The sequence below is a fragment of the Anopheles arabiensis genome, chromosome 3, assembly GCF_016920715.1.
Source record: "Anopheles arabiensis isolate DONGOLA chromosome 3, AaraD3, whole genome shotgun sequence".
Lineage (NCBI taxonomy): Eukaryota > Metazoa > Arthropoda > Insecta > Diptera > Culicidae > Anopheles > Anopheles arabiensis.
Window position 1 is genome coordinate 71,328,048 of NC_053518.1, and position 21,334 is coordinate 71,349,381.

Consider the following 21,334-nt stretch of genomic DNA (forward strand, 5'->3'; position numbering starts at 1 on the left):
CAGTCAGGCGGCCGGCCGGACAGAAAGTCTTCCCTTTGCTTTTATTTTTTTTATTTTTTGGGAACCGGACTTGATCGCGCGGAGGCAAATCAACGATTTTTGAGTGAGGTTCGTCGCTTTATCACCGATGACCGTGAAAATCTAAGCAGTCGGGGTTCGATCGCTGCTACCACCACCACCCAACGCACGATTACCACCACCCGATCCGACAACCGATTCGATCAAAGGAGGTGGCGGAAAGTGTGACCGACCCGCGCACCAACGCAGGCTAGCCGCGTTAGATGCCGCGTCAGTTTCGCGTCGATCGTCGCGCGCTAATGATCGTACTGCATCGAACCCGCTTGGTGCGTGTGGCTACGCGTGCGTTGCGTGCGAACCGGCTATCGGTTTTCGGTTGTGTGTGAAACAGCGTGATGGTGTGGTGATTGCTGAGTGAGTGATGGGCAAATGGATGACAAATGCTTAAAATAAGACGCTATTTGTAGCTGGTGTTGGCTAATAGACAAAATTAGTGAAAACATGTTTTAAGATACTTTTGAAGGATTTTTTTTTGTAGAATTTGTTCAGAGGTGAAAAAGATGCAAGAGGTCCAAACCCTCTTTAAATATTAAAATAACAACAACAATTCGTTAGTTCAAGTTGAGCACAAAAACGGGGTTCGTCGCTTCCACATTCATACAGCAGCGTTCAAGTCTTTTGTTACTCGCTCTTAGGCGATCAATCCACGGCGCGTGAAAAAAAAAGAAAATGCGAAAGCAGCCACTATTATATTTATACAACAAATTAAGCACACAATCTTGATACCAAATCGCTCGATTGCGACAGATTTGCTCGCGTTTTGTGTGCGGGAGTTGTGGCGAAACCGTAAATGGAACCATATTTCCAATTCCAATCCGCGTGCGCGCGCGCGCACCGTTCCGAAACCGGAGAAGCTTCTCGGCGCTTAAGCCAGCCGAGAGGCCTGCCTGACGAACTTGGCACAGGTTCCGGCGATATTGAACTAATTTCATCAACCATAGCGTGGACAGAAGCGCACAACAGCAGCAGCAAAAAAGCCATCGCGCTGCTTTGATGATTATATTTAACCGACACGCAACACCGCTGCAACGGGTGTTTGTTGTGCGTGTGTGTGAAGCTTTGCAGCTTAACATTTAATCGGTTTGGGGGCATAAAACATCACATGCATTCTCATCCGATCGCTAGAGGAGAGGCGTCAGCAGAAAGTTCATTGTAACCCACACGACTCTAAATGGTTGTCATTACAAGACGCGTAGCAGCTGCTGCTGCTGCACCCGACCAGAGATGCAAGTTCGATGTCAACCTGTTTTTTCTCTCTCCCCCAGTTAGCGGGGTCGAGGCCAGGTTGGCACCAAGCGTGCCCCCAAACAAAGCACCTGTGCGTTGCGACAGCGCCCGAAAAAAGCTCCCCCCTGGCGCGTCACTAATTGATGTCACACGATGGATTGCCTGACATTGAATCTTTTTGGAACTGCAGTTGAACATTTTCGGTGGTGGTGCGGTCTGCGTTTCGGTCGTGACACTGGCGCTGGTTTGTGGTTTGTGTGTGTGTGTGTACATCTTTTTTGGCGGCACGGTGTTTGCCTTCACGGTGGCGGCGACTTCGAGTGCCCGGTGACATTCAGTGTCAGGCGGCGTAAGCGGTTATTGTTTTGATTTTATTCGTCGCGTTTTTCGCTGTTTTACCACCTCCGCGAGCTTTGGCTTGTGTGCACACTGTGCGAGCGCTAAACGATCTGGTAATGTGGTGGCGTTTGAGGCAGTGTTTTGCCGGGAAGATGATTAATGTACCGGTGCAATTAACGGAATAAATAATGAGCCAGCGCACGGGGCTTGTCTTCGGTTGGATCAAGACAGCGCAAGACAAACGCTGTCAGCGCAATATTAGATCCTTGCAGAATTGTTTTTCGAGCGCAGAACAACCTTGCTTTTTGCAACAAAAACGGCAAGAGTAAAATATTTATTTGCTCACCATTGAAAAACGATTGTACGGCAGCTTCATTTAATAGAACAAAAAAGCCTACAAGTGGGGTGAATATATTGCACACCTCCAATTAAAGTTCCCATCATAGCTTTTACAAAGCCCCCAATCGGTCCATCAGCGGGTCGTCAAGCGTAACGGAGTAGGCTAGAAGTTTTTCCCTTTTTTCTGTTTGCATTTTCACTACTTTTCCACACACACTCTCACACACACACACTGTGCTAAATGAGCCCTATCGAGCGCAAACGATTAGAATAAATCACACACAGGCGGCCGCCGGTGGTTTAAATTCTCCAAAATTGCTGCAAAGAAGCGATCATTCCGCTCGACTTCCGGCGAAATGATATGCGAACGTTTACAAAGCAAAAAAATTGGGGAAATTATTGTAGAATAGACCAGTGTGTTTCTGACTCTTTGCAAAATGTGCGTTTGATGCCGACCGGCCCAGTTTAAAATCAACCACCATAAATCTCACGCTCTAAACTTCACTCCCAGGGCAAAAAAGCAGGGCAAAACTCATATTTTCGGCACACCAACAGCAACCGAACAGTGCGCTGTCAGTCGGCTGTGCGAGATTTATTGCGGAAAATTCAATTTCAAGCTCTTCCACCACCACCCTCTCGTTTGCTTCCGATGAGGAGTTCCCCTTAAATTGCATCGAACCGCAGTTGCAGCTGCACCAGCGCTGTTTGCGTGATCAGCTGTTCGAATGTCCGTGTCCGTGACTGACTGACGACTGGTCTGATTGCTTCAGCAGGCCAAAAACAAACCGACAACCCCAACCCAAGTGCAGTGGAAGAAATGTATTGGTCCGACGCCGTAAAGACGCACCATTTGCGGGGTGATGGGCTGTTTTTTGTATTGATTTTGGGACGCGCTTCTGTCCCGCCGCCGGCACGTACTAGCGCTGATGTTTAATTTTCCAACCCATTCTCCCCCCTCAAAGGGACTTTCAGACCAGGACCAGAAGCAGAAGGATACAAGAACAACGTGCAGCAGACCATCCTGTCCTGTGTGCTCCGAAAAACCCATTGGCATTGGAGGCCAGCAACTGCCAGCGGTGTGAAGTGACGCTTGCTTGTCCTGAATTAGTTTCTTTTCCTCGTGCCCTTTCTTCCCTCACGTCACGGTGTCCGTTGGAGTTTCTTTTTGTTTCGGGCGTGCGAGAGACAATCCAAGTGCCCTGTGTGTGTGTGTGCTTTCCGCGTGTGTGTCTGCAGTGGAACAGTGTCGGTGCGTTTCCGGTCTCTTTCTGTTTGCTGAAGCGTCCAGGTGGTTTATAGGATAGACAGGAGGAAACAACAACACACACTCAAGATGGTGCTAAGTGAAGGACAGCTGGCACTGTGCACAGTGTTCACCCTATGGTTGGGTAAGTAGTAGCAGTGTAGTTTGTTTTATTTCCCAGTGATTGAAGCGATTTGTGATTGAAACGGGGAAAAGGTCGATCGTGACGGATGGCTATAAGTCGGGGGTTTCCATTGTATTTATTTATTTTTTATTTGAAATGGTTGCATCCAGCGCACCATTACTCAAAATCGAACTGGGGGTAATAAAGGACTTTAGAGGGGGTTATTGAACTCCTGTTCTGGTGAAAGCCTTAGTTTTTCCTGCAATATTGCCCACAACCACCACACCTTTAGCTGAAGAGGACAAACGACAAAACCGAACGTTGACCCAAACGGCCGCGCCAAAGTCGATGGCCTTTGGTTGGGCAAACATTGCGCCTTGGTGACTTGTGACGAGGGCCCTTACCACGGGGTTACGACAGCCAAGCACACAGCACGCCGTGAAACTGTGTGTCAACAGATATGTCAATCGGGGTGCGTTTTCGCGAAAAGAAAAATCGGTTGGTGTTGGTCTGTTTGTGTTTACCTTTCCAACCTAACACAACCTTGGGCCACTGTCGACCATGGTGGCTTGGTGGCTAACAGTGTGTGGCACAAAGTTTTGCGCAGGTGCGTTAATACAAGACTTTAAACACACACACTTAGAGTCTTATCGTCAAGCATATTCCAATGTTAGGTAACTCAAACATCTTGACACGTTAGAGGAGTTGCACACATTCTTGGAGTTGTTCAAAGTTGTCTAACGATATGATTTGGTGGGAATGACTAAAGTGTCTTGTATTCTTCTAGCACGAGAACTGTAAAATTTTGAATTTCAGGAACAAAAGTCAAATATTTTGACATTCATATTTTAGTCGGAACATTGCTCTATACACGATATCAGATCCTCTCTGTACACATTATATATGATAACCTTGGCAGGCATAATCAAGGTTTTATAGAACGAATTACAAAGGATAGTTAAATTCCACTACTGAAACTAATCCATCAAAATCCGAACGAACGACATGTCAACGAAGGTTGAATTTCAACTGGAAAAGACGACCAAGTCCTATCTTACTTCTGAAAACTGACATATGCAATGAAGATAAATTAAGTCAGGAATTTGTTGGATTTGAATTCCAAACAATCTGGAATCCCAAGATCCAGCAGCAATTCAAAATTTGAAGTACATAAAATGATTTGAGAAGATCTCATATCACTCCAAGGAACTCTAACGACTTCTTGAATCATTTAGAATCTCTAATGCCTCAATTTAATCTTTCAACCTTCCTTGAATGCTCCAAAACCAATAGGCCAAGGCATCGAAATAGCTCTGTTGTACCAAGCAATCACCTTCAATGTGCAGAGTTTGACATCCCGAGCATAATTGGAGTGCTACAAGATGAACCGAATTTTCCTCACAACAATAACAATAATTAATCAAAAATCATCTTCAATCTTGTTTCTACAAACCTACGACGGCACTCTCTTTCATTCATCATCACCACCAAGAGCAACCTTCACCGGTCCGGTCGGTTTCCTACTTCACGCGTAGCTTGAAGAGGCACCATAAGCTCGATTCGATCTTGACCATCGACAATTGCTCAGTCACGAATTTAAGAAAGCCTCCTTCCATGGTGACCCTGATCAACAACATCAACATAGCATTTAACACACACACACACACACACACTCTGTCTCTTCTCTCACTCTCTCTCTATCTCCGGCTAATGATCGGTGCATCAATCACTTCCTGCATTTTGTAACCAACCTTAGCGCGGGTTTTGCACGATTCGTAGTGGAAAGCGATGCGAACAATTTGCTCTTGCACCGTATGCACTATTGGTAACGTTGGCTGTGTACTGCCTGTCTACAAAACAAACGCTAACCCTGACCCGTTTCATCCGATCGGTGGTGGATGCTTCAAATGCTCCAAACGTTTGCGAACGTGAATCAGATTCCGCTCGGCTCGCCCTGGCGCGTATAATCGAGCCCGTCAACATTCTGCATTATTGTGTTAGCGCCTTTGCAAAATAAAAACCGACCTGATACACAGACCAACCTGAAGAAACGACCGAAATTCCCTCGGCACACATCTTACGCCGGGCAGCCGCAGCGAGCGCAGGGCAACGGGAAGACACTAATTGGTGATTATCAAATTACTAATTCAATAAGTGCGATGGTGTCACTACTACTCGCTGCGGTCTAGCATCTGGCTGGGGAAGTGTTTATGTGTATTTTTTTTTGTTGGCCCCTTCTTTCCCTTCCAGCTCTCGGTCGGGCGAGCGACCAGGTCAAGCGATGCTGAACGTCGGTCTGTTAAAGGGCATTTGATAACCCTGAGAAGAAAAAAATACAATAATTTTGCACAGCTTAGCCCGGAGCCCGGTCTAGTCTGGTTATGCGCATTCATTGAACCATGACCCAATCGGCGATGATGGGATGGTATTTGCCCCTAGAGTATGTTATTAAATCTATTAGATTTGATGATGAGATGTCTAGCGGCCATGCATCATTGCGGGTAGTGCAGGCCGAGATCAATTGAATTAACAATCAATGGGTAATCGTGTGTAGTAGTAGGGAAGGAAAAATAGAACAAAATCGAAATGTAACGTTTGTCAAGAACATGAGTTTACATCTCCAACAACGACCAATGTATTCCCAATTTTCGTTAATTTTTGAAACACCATTCGAGACCTCTTTCTATGTTCAATTTAGTGCTTCACTACGCAAAAAAGCTCAAACCTGTAGCATTTTCCCCCACTTTGCCCTTATGATTTAAATGAGCTAATTAACAGCAAACAACAGAGCATTCCAACCCCTTTTCTTCCACCATGTGATAAGGGGCAACATGTGTCATTGCTGTCCTTACTCGATCACCACCCCTAACGAAACCCGAAGAACCAGTAAAGTTCGGCTGATTAGCAAACTTCTGCAAGTGAAAAGAACAAGCATTCCTGGTAGCAAAAAAAAGGCCGCCCCGTCGGCATGCAGAAATCACGCCATTTCTACGCATGCCATCGTACGCCCTAACACTCCCCACCCCTCAAACACCCTCCACGTGCGTGTTTTATGGAGCTCGTTGTAGCGCGAAAGAATCTCCTCCGCCACTCTCGCAAGGCAAATGCTTCGTCGGCACGCGACAACCGAGCGGTAGCGGACGGACGGGCCGAAGCGTTACGAAACGGTGTGAGGGGAGTAGAAGTGAGAATTACGGTTGTAATTACACTACACAGGGGAGTGGAGGGGTCGTGTGTGTATATGTGTATATGTCAGTTAAAATACGTTATCGTTTGTTTTCGATTTCGTTGACCGGCAACTGTCTCGTTTGCTGTAGCGTTACCTAGCGTTACGTGTGAGTACACTTAGTGATGACATCGGCGAACGTTCGCATGTCACTCGTCCGTTTTTTGACTGATGGACAATCACAGTCAGAGGTTGTTAAAAAACTTCAAGTGAAAGCTGTGCAAAAGCAACCAGAGAGTGACGAAATAGATGAGAGAGATTTGGCAAGAAGGAAGCGACGAAACTGATCTAAAACTGTAATGAAAAAAAAATACTTTAATTAAACACATCATAAAGCGAGGTACAAATTGAAGCATTCAGTCACGACCACGATACACGGTAGCTAAATTGGATCATCCTCATTCGATTACCGTACTCGTACGGGTGCCCCTGGTATGGTTTGTTGTCATCCTCCCTTCCGAAATAGTAATGCTCCACCTATGGTGAAATGCCCCACCAAATGCCGCACCAACAGCATGAAGTTCAATGTCAAAACACCCTTGCAAGTCCCTGATCGAGTTAATGCAACAACAGACCGAGGCAAGAGACAAAAGAGGCCCCCGCCAGCTCCAGCTCCTTACTGCCCCTCATACTAAGCCAAGCCGGCATGCGAACACTTGCGCCACGGAATCAAATGGTCGGGCTTGGCCTTCGCGAGCGGGCTTATGCTCAGCCCTGCACAAGCCAGTTCAACCAGTGTGCACCCTTTTAGTAGGTCGATGGTTTTGCTGCTTTTGCTGTTTGCTCCTCATGCTGAACCGAACACGGTACGGGGTGGGATGTTTTGAATCATAAAGTGCTAACAACCATGTTGTTGGAATGCATTGAACATTTTTAATTGATTGTAAAAAAACACAAGAAACAAACCATTCCTATGCAAAGTGCTAATGACTAGAGCAGAACTGGAAACACTCGGTTACCGGATCACGATCACGCTGTAGACTGGATGACACACGGTTTGCTCGTTTAGAGGTCGCTGACGATTGGGGATCAATCGGTGAGCGGGAGACCATTGCAGCTCATTCGCTAAAATGAACCATTATTAGGCGCATAAACATGACTACATGACTGCTAAACACTTCACAACGCGCGACGGCGTCATATCGCACAGACACACACTCACACCGAGCGGCAGCCTTCGCAGGCTCAACGGTCAGGTCAGTAGGGCTGTTCCGATTGATTCCGCGTAGCACTAGCTCATTATTAATGCATTATCAGCCATCAGACAACGACAACGACAGTGGACTGACTTTAAACGCACTGAGAAATCTGGGTATTGGTACCGTGTTACTCAACGCTCATGTTCTTGAAAATGGTGCTAAAAATAGCATTTTTAGCATACGCCGCACGATTGATTAGTATTTTCGCTGCCACTGCGAGGAGGACGTGAAAACGGCGTCCGCGTGCCGGAAAGTCATTGCCGGCCTTCGGAACGAGCAGTGGCAAGAAGGACATCCGCAGTACCGCCCGATATTCGGGGAAGGGGTCAGCGCCCTAGCTGACGCGGGGTGTTGTTCGGACTGACACGTCATCAGTGGGGCGACACTCGTTGGACGGATTGCCGGGTGGCGGTGGTTAAATAACTTGATTGATTACATTAATTGAACGCCAAACTAATGGTGGCACGGGGCGTTGTTCGATGACTCGTTCGTTAGCGCACGACAGCGAGAGTGAGATTGCATGAGGGGTGTTGGTGGGAGCGGTTGGTGAGGGTTGGAGTGTGATTGGAGAATTATTACGTAAAGTGCGTACTGTGTCGCCCAAGGTCACTATTTTCGAACCATAGGAATGTTAGGAATTAAGCTTTTGCGCTAAAATGATATTGTGGGTCGCAAGGTTTTTATGATTTTTTTTACACTTTCACATGACAAAAGCTCAAACAGCTTGTTCAAAAAGTACTTAAGAGACAGTACCCTGGGAATGCGATAAAAATCGTCAAGAAACACTGTACACTTGAGTTAAAGTATAAGCAAGAATTATCTTTAATCGAATTAAAGGCAATTCCGATACGATTCTCCAAAGTATTGCAGACATTGAGACGAAATCCTTTACAACATATTTTACTTAAACTTAGTAGACTTTAATGTTTTTATAGTAGAATTCTCAAAAAAATGTTGTATTAGACCAGCTTTGGGGCCCTTCACGATTCTATTCAGTTTTTTGTATGGAGTTTGACAGTTGGAGTCTGAAATCATGTAAAAACTCCATACAAAACCACACACAAAACTAACCTACAATTTTCAGTCTAGATTATTCTAGCCTCAAAGCTAGAATTAGATTCGAGTACCTGCTCGAAAACAGGGTGTTGTTTCCATTTATCCCAAGGTGCATTAAAGAGATCTGGTGATGGAATCCAGAATCAAAGTGTATGTAGTCCAGGTGGTCTCATTGCATTTTTTTATAACCAAATTAGAATATCATTTTTTAACAAGATGGGTGAAAACTTTTGTTCCAAAAAGCTTTCTGGAGGCTTAACGAATACACAAAACACTCTTAAAATCTTCATTCAGAAGCAGAAGCGATAAAAATCGGCCTTCTGAATTCATACATCTTGGGATAAGCCCACCTATATAATATACCGACTTAGATAGCTGCTCGAAAACTACTATACAATGCAAACAGCTGACAGGCTGAAATTTCAACCCGGAAAGGCCCCCTTTTCTAGATTATTTTATCGACTTTCCAAGGCGTTTTATTTTGATGTGCAGTTTTTCGGGAAGTCTTGTAGCAAATTTCTAACAACACTTTAAAGAAGTCCAGATTGTTATAAATATCTCTGAGCGTTTCTCGGCAATCTTTGATGAAAAAGCTCTCATCAGAGGGTTCTACTCTTCTATTTGGCGTAATGTCCTACGCGGACATGCCGGCCTGTATAGGCTTTGGAGACTTAGTTCATTACCACGTAGCCGGTTAGTCAATCCTTGCTACGGGAGGGACGGTCCATTCTGGGCTTGAGCCCATGACGGGGGTGTTATTGAGTCGTTCGAGTTGACGAATGTACCACGGGACCGCCAAGGGTTCAGAGGGTTCTCCTTGTCTACTAAAAGTTTTGATTTCAAACTTCATAATCAAAATAGCGAGATGAGTCTGTCTTTCTGATGAAATCAGATAATCCTAGAATACTTTCAGATATCCTGAACACTATTAGAACATACAAGGAAAGCTAGTATTACCCATCTGTACTGACCGGAGTTTATTTCTTTAATATCTTTAATCAATGGACGGTGTAGAAACTTCTAATCTTAGTATGACAGAAAAAAATCATGGAAATTATCCAGTGAACACCGTTGTCCAAAATTTGTCGTATTATTTGAGACTTCAGCATTCAGAGTTCGGTTGAAAACTTGATAAAACCGTTACTATAAATTAACTTCTACGAAAATTACCTTGAAAAGTCGAAAAATAGCACACATACTTATTTCAAAATGTCACAAATCAGTTCGACCTTTGATCATTGGTCCCTAAACCCTCCCCTTTGTCCCCTTTGTGAGAAGTCCACATAAGTCAGGCCGTGTTGATGACATCTAACAATACAGTGTGCCATTACGATACCGCTAGTCGCAATTTCCATTTCCAGACGGGGGAACAAAAGCAAGATCTAATCTTGACTATTTAACCCCTTTGCTTCCGTTGGTACACTTTTCGTTTGACCATTTTTTCCTGTCACCTTCTTTTTTGAGACGGATAAGCTGGACATTTTCCTAGCTTTTCGTCCCCAAAAATGTGTGTTTATGTTTACACAAGTGTGTATGTGTGCGCATTTCTTTTTCCGTACCGAAAATTCTGTATTGTAATGGTGAAGAAATCGATCCTCCTCTCACTCTCTCTCTCTCTTTCTCCGTTACCTAACCTGCTTTATATAATCCCAGCAAGGACGGTGAGAAGGCAAACAAACACACAGGCTTCGCTTCGTTTACACCTTCCAGTGAGTCAATCTTTGTCCAGCACACCTCAGGTCGACGCTAAGCAGACAGCAAGAAGCGAAAGCGATACCTTTTACCGCGTTCTTTTCCTCCCATCCGTTTATCATTATTACCTTCTTGGAACTCGACAGCCCCGAGCCAGAATTGATTGATTAAAGAAACCTCATTTGTCTACTGGATTCGGCGTCTACTAAACAGTAGTAGTAGTAGTAGTAGTAGTAGAGGTAGATTGGTGCCTATATGTTCTTACTAGGGATTGGTCGCTCCCCAAAAAAAAAACAGCTCCATCATTTCGTCACACTCGATACTGGCCATTCCTAGCAGTCTGATAGTGTTGGTGTCGGTTGATGGGCGAAAGAAGGGAACTAAAAGTTAGACGCGCCACAGAACAGGACCTCCGTGACAAATGAGCTGGTGTCGGGCGTCTCCCTCCGATGGGAAAGTTAATTTATCTTCCAATCCGTGTATCGCGACGGAAAATTTGCGTGTATTTTGTGCCGTTACACTTTCTTATACCATTGGAAGAGTGGTCAATTTTTTGGGAACAGTTCACTTTATTGTGTCTTTTACGTGTTCCATGCCACTCATCCTGTGGGACTACTTTGCCTTGCACAGCGCTCAGCCAAAACCTTGAGCTTATCGATTCACTAATACGTAGTGGTTCGTAATTTGACTGCTTATCGTAAATCTTCGCCAAAGTTGACCTTTGACGTAATGGTGTTCCCATTCGATTGTACGTCTATTCTTCATTTCTGATTAGAAAACGAGCAGCCCTGTTTTCCCCGGCGCCCTTTGGTGTCTCCCCCGAAAATGTCCGAAAACATTCGCCAAGAACGCTATCGACAGGGACGAAGGAGCAGGAGCAGCGTGATTGCGAGTTGGCGTGTTGGATAAACATTTAGCCACGTGAGTCCCTTCGCCAGAAGGGGTGTTGGAATGTACCGGAAAAAAATGTTCACTACTAAGACACTACTGCTTGCTTGTGGTTGTCAATTCCATTTCTTTTCCAGCCCGAGTAGTGGTGAACTTGTGACGGACTGACGCCGCCAAAATGTAACAAATGAGCTCGCATTCGAACACTACTTTCCTCGGTGTCTACAGTGACGCTTTCAGATGTTGTGAATTTCTCTGAATTAATGATACAACTTTCAACTTTCCTCCCTGCGCCGGAAAAGATCATTCAACCGTACAAAGCACGTGCGGAAGTAATTTGGAAATGGACGTGAAAGTGTCCATTTCCTGCAACCGCCAACCATTTCACACGTCTCGTCGCTCGGGAAAGGAATCGGGTTAACTGTCACATTGACACCGAAATCTAACCGGCCTGCGTCCCCTTTTTAGGGGATCGCTTCAAAATGGCGATAATGGACCATTTAAATGTCGTGTCCAGCACATGCGACACCGTGCCGACCGGGAAGGGATCGAAAAGGGGTTACACCAACGTCATAATGTCATAATTAGCGGTAAATCCTGAACCTGCTGTCGTCATGTGTTCCGGTCGCTAGTGCTGGGCAATGCGGCCCGAAAGGGAAGGGATTCTCGGAAGACTGCCCGAAGACGATTACTCCAAATTGCGTCCTACACAAACGAATGTGCGAAACGTGCCCACGTGGGTGTGGGGGGGGCAAATATTTGTTGAACCATATCGCTGCAAATGCTACTGCTGCTGCTGTTTGCTTTCGAAACTGGATAAGACCGGTGGACGAGCAAGTCGGCTGAGGCTTAGTGTAGTTTGAGCAAATATTTTCAAAGTGATCTAAAACTGATTGGCCTTCGTTTGCTCCGGCTGGTCGTTGTTTGCGGTAGTTGATAGTATGTTACAATTGGAGCTCAATGTACAATGACACACAGTGAAACTTAATACTAAAAAGATAAACTTTGTAGTTGTCAGGTAATTTTTAAATTGTTCCAAATATACCTTTTTACTCTCTTCGCCATAAAACCTAATTTACTCCCATCAAACCAACCCATCCGCAATCGACCAGTGTAAAACTCCAGCCTGAAAAACTGACCACTCAATTGATCTGCATAATTTGGCAGCACTGGTCCCTGTTCGCTTTATTAGGCACAATTGCCAACACGGGCAGTGTACTGCATTCGAGCACCGATTGTATCGACGAAGGACGATTTCCGTCGCAATACGTTACTAGGAAAAGAACGGGCGTACTGAAGCCCCCCTTTGCCAGTGTTGCCAAACGGCTTCAAAATACTATTCCAATGCCACCGAGCAGTGAACCGATGGGCGGAAAGGACGCAAAAACAGAACGTGAGCGAAAACAAAGTATACACACGGGAGACACGTGATTTCCGGTGTTGTGCAGTTCGTGCCAACTCGTGATTGAGGATGTCCGTAACCGGTTTACCGGTCCGAAGGTACGCTGCTGTCCAATCCAGCACAGCACACCGGCCGCCGCTGAAGAAGCTAAACGCTTTTGACGCCAAAACGCAACGCTCCACTCGGTCTCGCTGCTTTTTTCCCAGAGACCGGGGAGGCCCGGGAGGGCTAGCGAGCGTTACAAAATGACTAATTTCGGCCGTTCGACAATAGCACGGCCCGGGTGCCAAGAATGGGATTCACCCCAGGCTACCAGCACCACCTGGGGAGGGTAGGACTGGAAGGATGAACGACGGTGTAAAATTAATTTGCATATCGGAAATCGTTAAGCTTCACGCCAAAACCGTTACCCTCCCGCACTCTTCTTTGTGTTTGGTTTGTTTTTGTGCCTGGGTCTGGCGGTCTCGGAGGCGCTTTCTGTCTCCATCTTCTGCAGGCTTGAAGTTAGCTTTATTGAAAGGGTGGGTGCGAGGAAATGCGCTTCTTTCCGGGAAAATGCGCTAGTTGTTTTTCAACCCGGTCGTGCTATTCAGTGACAGCAGCGGAGTGTGTTGACCTGTGGGCGGTGCGGGGTTTTCACACTCCATTTATGATCGGGTGTTACGAATAACTTTTATAGGCATTAATGTTATTTTCAATGAACAATTGTTTTGATGAAAACTAATAGTAAATTACAATGCAACAAATTCTATAATGAAAAAAGACGATTTTCCATTATGTATATCTCAATTTGCAAGTTTGCTCAAGTAAGCGCCTAAAAGTATGCAATACGCGTTATTTTTTCAACGTTTAAATGCTTCCACAAGACACAAAATTCCAGTTACACTTTCAATCCTGGAATCCTATTGGAATATTCAATTGTATAGATATTGCATACCTTTAGGCGTTTTAAAGTATTTATTTATTTCATAAAAAAATTTCATATAAAGTATGAACTCAATTTCTGGAGGCGGAATGAGCCAAAAAACCAATCCCGGAGATGTATAAATAAGCTACGAAAACAACGCTAATCCTTTAACAAACCATCTAAAAAAGGAACAAGTATCAAACATCGAACAGGAACAGTGACCTAAATTCAACATTTGATCCAACAACAGGCAACACAAATCGAAACACGAACATAAACAACAAACATCGAATCCGACCGTTTCGCACGTATGCACTAATGCACAAAACTAACTGAAAATGCTGCACAAAAAGAAAGCTGCCTCCTTTTTTTTGCCTTCCAGACACCAGATCCCAAAAGCAAACGAAACACACAGCATCCTTGTTCTCAGCTGTCGTTTACTTGTTTTTCCTTTTTAGAGCACACCACTGAAAACTAATGAAATGCAGCAAACGATGTGCAACGACAAACCGGGCCTTCCGGTGCAATTCCTACTCCGCCGTGTGCTCTTTTTGCCACAGTGAAAGGCTGACTCAAAATCTAGGTTAAGAATTCATCTTCCAGGCATCTCTGTTCCCAAAAAAAAAGGAAAACCTATTCTTTGTGTACCTTCCAAAAACCACAACCTAGCCCTAGCTGGCAACAAGCCGAGCGCGAGCACACACACAGGGAAGTGCTTTCGAGCTCGAAACCATCGCCACCGCCGACTTTTCCATTGCACTCTGGTGTCGTCTCACCTCAATTGTGGGCGATCGTGACAAGTCTTTGACAGCCATTACGTGTTCCCTCTTTTTTGTTGGTCTTCTGCCTTGTTCCTTTATTAGACCATATTTAGCTGCTTCTTTGCATACCTTCGGGGGGCAAGACAGCCCAGGCTGTCCACAACCAGTTCCATAATGCATTTCCCATCAACAGTAAAAAGCAAAGAGAAGCACAGAAAAGGACGAGAGAGAGAGAGAGAAAAGCAAAACATGCCCAACGAGCAATGTGTCAGTGTCGCCGTGCTTCTTGCTGCAATGGTGGCCCACTTCCGGGGACAAATTTGACTGACGAACACATTGCACGATGTCACCCGGTAGGTGTGTTTGTGTGTGTGTGTCGTTGTTGGCGACATGTTCTCGATAGATTGCGACAACTGCTGTCAGGTCAGGAAGGGAAGTCTAGCAGCGTCGATTGCTTTTCCGAGCTGCTGCTGAGGTGATGGTGGTGATGATGTTGCATTTGAAAGTTCCCTATCCATCCATCAATTAATTCGATTACACTGCTCACCACCTGTCAAGATGGAAGTTTTGGATAGGCATCATTGAAGAAAAGCACCTCTTTTTGGTGTATGCTATTGATTTAGGTTCAAGTTAATTTTCCCAATTGACGCTGAACGCAGGTGTGCACAGGAAATACTACTCTGTTCCTTGTAGTGTCTTTTTTTTTGCGAAGCAATATAAACTAATTACTTTATCGCTGCTATTTTCAAAGCAGCACAAACACTCCCACTCCAGATTTGTGTACCAAATCGGACTATCATATTTCTTGGAAGCAGTATACCAGTCCCCTGCGGCGCCCTTCTTTGCCTGGCCAGGTATAAAAATATAATTAAAAAAGCCGAGCTCCACACCGACAGTTACTCATCGGTTTTGTGTTTTCTTTTTTTCGGGTTCCAGTTCCGTTCCCAATTAGCTAATGGAACTCGTAGGAATGACATTTTGGTTCGTGTTTTTTTGCCTGTTCGTGTCACCATAAAGGTGTGCAGAGTGTGGTGGGCTAGAGACCATAAACCTGGAACTGTCCGGCAGTGAAGCATTTTGGTATGAGAAATTACCTAAAATCACACACCAGACGTACACAAAAAAAAAACAAACACAAGGGAACTAACAGATTTTTGCAATGATTTGCCGAAAACGATTTCACGCAAACATGATCCCTAATTTCATAGGAGAATTTAACTGAGGATTTGATGTGTGTTTGCATATAATTAGTGGCAATTTATGGACAAAGATAATGCTGGGAGATAGAAATCGTATGAAAATTTGCATGAAATTGCTTCGAACTTTAAAGCGTTTTGCCTGGAAGCTTCTATTTTGAAACCCATCAAATAATTATTTACTTCTTCTTCCTATCCCATCTTCTAGGTGGTCTGCCTTTGATGTACTCGCCGGCGCCCCGCGGTGACTGTGATAATTGCTGCCCCATCCGGGAGCCGAAGGATATACAGTTCTTTCTCTTCACACGGTAAGCCCGTACGGCAACCCAAATGGCAAATCCGACAATATGCAACCATTAATCCGTCTCCAAACACCCCCATCCGCACGCAGACAAAACCCCGACACCGGTGACACCCTGTTCGTGTCGGACAAGAAGCACCTCCGGGCGGCCCACCTGAACCGCACCAATCCGCTCGTCATCTATCTGCACGGCTTTTCCGAGCGGGCGCCGGGCGGGGCGGGCGAAAGCAGCAAACAGATGAAGGATGCGCTGCTCGCCGCCGACGACTACAATGTGGTGCTGGTCGACTGGAGCCCCCTCACCGCGCTGCCCTGGTACGTGAACTCGGTGCAGAATGGGCCGCGCGTCGGTCGCTACATTGCACGGTTCGTGCGGTTTCTGGTGCTGTCCGAGTTTCCGCTCGAGAAGATCCACCTGATCGGGTTCAGCCTCGGCGCGGAGGTGGCTGGGTTCGCTGGCAAAACGCTGAACGAGTGGGGCCTTAAGCTGCCCCGCATCACCGGTAAGTTGGGTTGGGTTGGTTGGTTGGTTGTTCGGGGGGGTTTGAGCCGTGGGATTAAACAAACTTGGAAGCAACCGTTCTCGACGATGCTTTGGGCAAGCGCTCAGATTCAACAATGGTAAAACGCCGCCACCGTAAGCTCCGGGAAAGGAAATGGGAAAATGATAAAGTGGCCACCGTTTTCCACAGCGTCCCGGTTCATTATGAAGAAAAGTTCCGGACGGTGAGCAAACTTTGGGGGAAAGGCTATGGGAGAAAAAGAACCTTAAACTTCTTGCGCTACACCACTGCAGCTTGTAACAAAATTTCATCTGTTTCAATGATGCAGGAGGTAGCATACAGCCTCACACACACATACACATACTGGAGTAGTGGATTTTGTATCGCGTTTTGTTCCCCTTTTCCTTCCTTGTTGCAAAAAATCAGTGTGGAAAACTTTGTTGCACCATAAATAGGCCTTCGTTATAAAGCAAATAGGCTTTTCTCCTTTTTCTTCAAGAAGATTGTGCATTATTCAGAAGCCATCGCAACAAGCTTTCACAGATCAGACTATGAAGCCGTTTAAATATACTTCATTATCCAAAATTACTGCCCTTTCCAGCATAAAAGTATGCAAACTAACTTTATTGTAGTTTTAAAGGATAATTGAATTGCTTTTCAGCCATTTTTAGTCATGAATTAGGCACATGTGATGCTGGAACATTCTCAAAGGAACCTGCACTAAATGAGAATTTAATAAATAGAGGAACTGCAAGCGCAAAGGCCTTACTTATTTAACTCTTGAGCCAAATTGCAAGCCCATGTAAATGATTCTTTTAGATGTATAATACAGGCAACCCTCGAGATACGATTCTTTCGAGTTACACTGACTTGCAGATACATCCATTTTGATTTTGACAGTTAAAAGCTGTCATTTACAAGGAATTGACTTTTTTTTTAATTTCATGATGATAACCGTTACATACACATTTATAAAGTTTCCTTAACTACCCAATCTGGAATCTTTATGGCATGTAAATGACTTTTGAAATAAGATTAATACATTATCGAACATTGTTTTATATAAAATACACGATATCATAGATTTCGACACTTGAGCTCTTCACTCCAACGACTTTTTCGACTTACGCCTGGGAATTTTTTTTTCAATTTCATGATCTAATACAGTCATATTTCGGGGATTACCTGTTGTTAACCTGTGCGTGAGGGTGATGGTGAAAGAAAGACAAAGAGAGAGAGAGAGACAAAAAATGCTCTGATTACAGTATACGCTCGATAATCCACTCTTGCTTGATTGATTTTAAATTCTTATTTATGTCTCGGTTTATGAGTTAATTATTACATTACATTACAAGGAAAATAACTCTGGATAGAAAGTTTCGCACTAGTTTTTAAATGTTGTTACGCCTGGTAACAATTTGTAGAGTAGCTGGATAGACTTTCTTAGAACTGGCTTTGTGTGTATTTAATATGTATTTGCTCAGTTTGAAAATTAGTCTGTCCTTTCTGCTTTATCTTTTGCTACTGACAATTTTCGATGGCGCCTCGGTCCTCGATCAGCTGATCTGCTCGACCCTATTTGACCCTACTTAACGGCTTGAGCCGAACTTAGCTAGTTTGCCCTAAGTTTATCCAGCTAGTTGTCTCATATTTGCAGATATCGTTTTGTCCTTATCTAACAACGTGACCTCTGGTGTTTTTAGTTCCAACTATTCGAGCTATCGTATACAGCTTGATGTTTTGTAAACAATCGCCTGTCAAAATGCACGAGGTCGTTAGCGTGCCAACAGAAAGATTCATTTACCTTATTAAACATAGTACACTACTTTTGACCAATTGATTGAATTTGATTGTCAAAAGTGTGGATTAAACTGGTGCAGATTACCGAGCGTATACTGTACATACAACTTAGCGCAAATTACCATTTTAGATACTCTCAGAAAATAATCATGACAGCATTGAAAAAAAAAGAAAAATCAACTCAAGAAACCCTGCAACATAGACCACACACAAAAAACTAAACCACAATATTCAGCTTAAGCATCGTGCTCCTCCGTCCCCTAAATCGAATAAATCATAAGCTCATAAACGAAGCCCAAACCGTTCCTAAATTCCGCGTGAAACGCATTCCCAGCCCTACGATCCTCTCTTCCAGCCGCCAGCCCTAGACATCCTATCAATATCATATTAAATCGATCAATCATTAGTATATTCCAACTATTTCGATGGCTGGCTCATCGCTCGCCTCAAAAAACAAAACAAAAGCACTAAATAAACTGCCTCCTGGAGCAAACCAAAACCAAACTATATCATCGTTTGTGGCCACTGTTCTACTCTTTTCTGCTCTGTTTGTTTGTGTGTTTGTGTCCCCATCACCGAGAATCGAAACCGCCAGAGAACAGGCCATTTATTTCGCCCGACCGGCAGCAAAGGAAATGACGATAAAAATTTATACGCTATTTATTTATTGCTCGCATTCCATTCGGACCGTTCCTTTCACCCGCCTGAGGTCCTCTTAGTACAGTAGCAGTGCACGCCGTTTAGCCACCGTCGAGTCCATTTCGATTCGGTCTAGCGTCGTAAGAACGGCACACGATAGTTTGCTGACCCTTTTTTCTCTCCCTTCGACCTGGCACCTGGATTCCGGGGGACACAACTGCCACTCGATATATATAGTTTGGGTACGAGTGGCGTACGAGCGCCATAAAACGCAGGGTTAAAAAGCTCTCCAGAAAGCGGCCACCTCCCCTCCCGATAAAAGCTTCTTCATACATCGCGCATCGGGTTTTGGGTGGCTTCCCATTACCGATCGCGACGTCCAAAACGTTCGCCATCAAAACTTTTGCCGGTGAGCTATAAATCAACGCAAAGTATGGGCACAGAAGAGTATCTGGGCTGTTCCTTCCAGACAAGAAAACTAGAGCAATAATCTTGGCGGGAGCAAGAGCAAAACAAGCCGGACACCACATGGCGTTGAAGAACGTAGAAGGGAGGACTTTTTGATTAATTGCATTACGACCCGAATGTGTCCTTCACGTTGATAAGTTCTTTGTTTTTTTTTTTCCTTTCCAACTCGTCCAGGTTTAGATCCGGCCTTCCCGCTGTACGTGTTTGAGCGTGCCTCCCAGCGTCTCAGCCCGAAGGATGCGGAGTTCGTCGACGTCATCCACACGGACGGCGGTCTGCTAGGCTACCCGTGGCCGCTCGGGCACGTCGACTTCTACCCGAACGGTGGCGTCCCGCTGCAGCCGGGCTGCGCCCAACAGGAGCTGGCCAAAAACCGTTGGCTGGGTGTATTTATTGGCTGTAGCCATGCCCGGGCCTGGCAGTACTTTGCCGAATCGCTCACCCGACCGCAAGGCTTCCTCTGCGAACGGTGCGAACCGACCGACGCGCCGGCCACGGGTGCAGCGAGCCGCTCGACCCGAGACACCAACAACTGCACCATGACGCGGGAAGTGTTTATGGGCATGTACACGGATCGGACGCTGCGCGGTAAGTTCTACCTCAGCACCAACCCGCAGCCACCGTTCGGGAAGAATCTGATGCCGCACGAGGCGCAACAGCAGCAAAAGCAACTGCCGGTGCAGCGAAAATCCTAAAATGCCAAAATGCTGCGCCCAGCTTCCAGGTAAAGGCCACCGGCTGGTGGTTGGAAGCTGCCGCGCACGATAGTGTGTAGGTAGGTTTCTTATGCAAATTAATAATAAATTGTAAAATTTTAAACCCAAACACACCGAAAAAACCTCATTTGAAGTGGCGCAAGAAAGGGTAAGGGGAATCTATGGTAAGTTTTGCAGGACGTTATGCGATGCTTGTCGTTTGCTTCCCGTTTTGTTCATTTTTATCAAAAATTCATAGCACGTTGCCGAAGGTCGGCCCTGGACGGAAAGAAAGTGAAAGAAAAAAACCACAAGACCGCCGTACCTTTCCATAACCACATCATAATGTACGAGAGGCGGACCGGGCCCGCTACATAATGGGCCCCGATTTATCCCCCTCTTTCGCGAGCATTAACAAGGCTGCTCGACTTGCTTCCAAAACTGCCAGCCAGTACCTGCTCCACTGATAGTCTCATTAAATTCTCAACAAGCACGGAGCAAAAGCAAAAAAAAATCTTCAAGAAACGGTTCCCCCTTTTCACATGTCCTTTACGCTTACAGCCGGTTAACCCGTTTTGTTTCATTATTTATTGCCCAACCAACCAATCAGCCGAAATGTGCGATAGCACAAACACACACACACACACACTGGCATCGGGAATGGCACCCGGAAATGAGGTGTTGATAGGAACTGTACGTGTAACCGTGAAATTCATGGAAAAAATTACACTCGAACACTGAGCGCTGTTTTGGCACTGCCACACAGGAAGTGGTGGAATATTGGAATGGAATTGAAGGAAATAAGATGCGAGATGTGGTGGTGGTTTGGTGATGAATTGCGACAAAAAAGGAGAGCAAAATTGCGCTGCTTATCACGTGTGTAATTATTTATCAGACTGTCATGATGAAGGTAAATGTTCACAACAGCTGTGGAAGATGTATTTATTGGAAATGGAATGATAAATTGAACTGCCCGGATAAAGTAGGGCGTTACACGAATGTACTAAACTGCTACTTTCAAGCAAAATAACACATTGTAACACCAGCAAAATAGAACTAATTTACTCTGTACTAAAAACCCATCCCCATTTGGGCTAGCTTCTTTGCACACCACAAATCCCTGTGCTTAATTTACGATAAACACAAATTAAGTCAGCAAACACACCCACTGCGAGGGGGGAGAGAAGGCATGCAGCGAACGGGACAAAAATCCCACCCTATCGCACCACCGGAGGAAGTTTATGTCTCCCG

General features: G+C 45.2%; 2 protein-coding genes across 3 annotated transcripts in view; one reads left to right on the forward strand and one right to left on the reverse strand.

Annotated features, from left to right (window-relative positions):
* LOC120903199 (secreted protein C) overlaps positions 1-21,334 on the reverse strand; it is a 45,816-nt gene that overhangs the window by 12,694 nt on the left and 11,788 nt on the right. The window lies entirely within an intron of this gene.
* On the forward strand, positions 316-20,202 carry LOC120903200 (lipase member H). The gene is made up of 5 exons (XM_040312478.1): positions 316-432; positions 2,946-3,371; positions 15,886-15,985; positions 16,069-16,481; positions 19,563-20,202. The coding sequence occupies exons 2-5, from the start codon at positions 3,317-3,319 to the stop codon at positions 20,081-20,083; spliced, it is 1,089 nt and encodes a 362-aa protein (XP_040168412.1). The 5' UTR covers positions 316-432; positions 2,946-3,316; the 3' UTR covers positions 20,084-20,202.

What these genes read in the sequence shown, in the direction of transcription:
- LOC120903200 (XM_040312478.1), top strand. Translation starts at nt 3,317, where the DNA reads ATGGTGCTAAGTGAAGGACAGCTGGCACTGTGCACAGTGTTCACCCTA. An exon ending in CAGTTCTTTCTCTTCACACG is followed by an intron (nt 15,986 to 16,068) that starts GTAAGCCCGTAC and finishes ATCCGCACGCAG; the next exon opens with ACAAAACCCCGACACCGGTG. An exon ending in TAAGCTGCCCCGCATCACCG is followed by an intron (nt 16,482 to 19,562) that starts GTAAGTTGGGTT and finishes CAACTCGTCCAG; the next exon opens with GTTTAGATCCGGCCTTCCCG.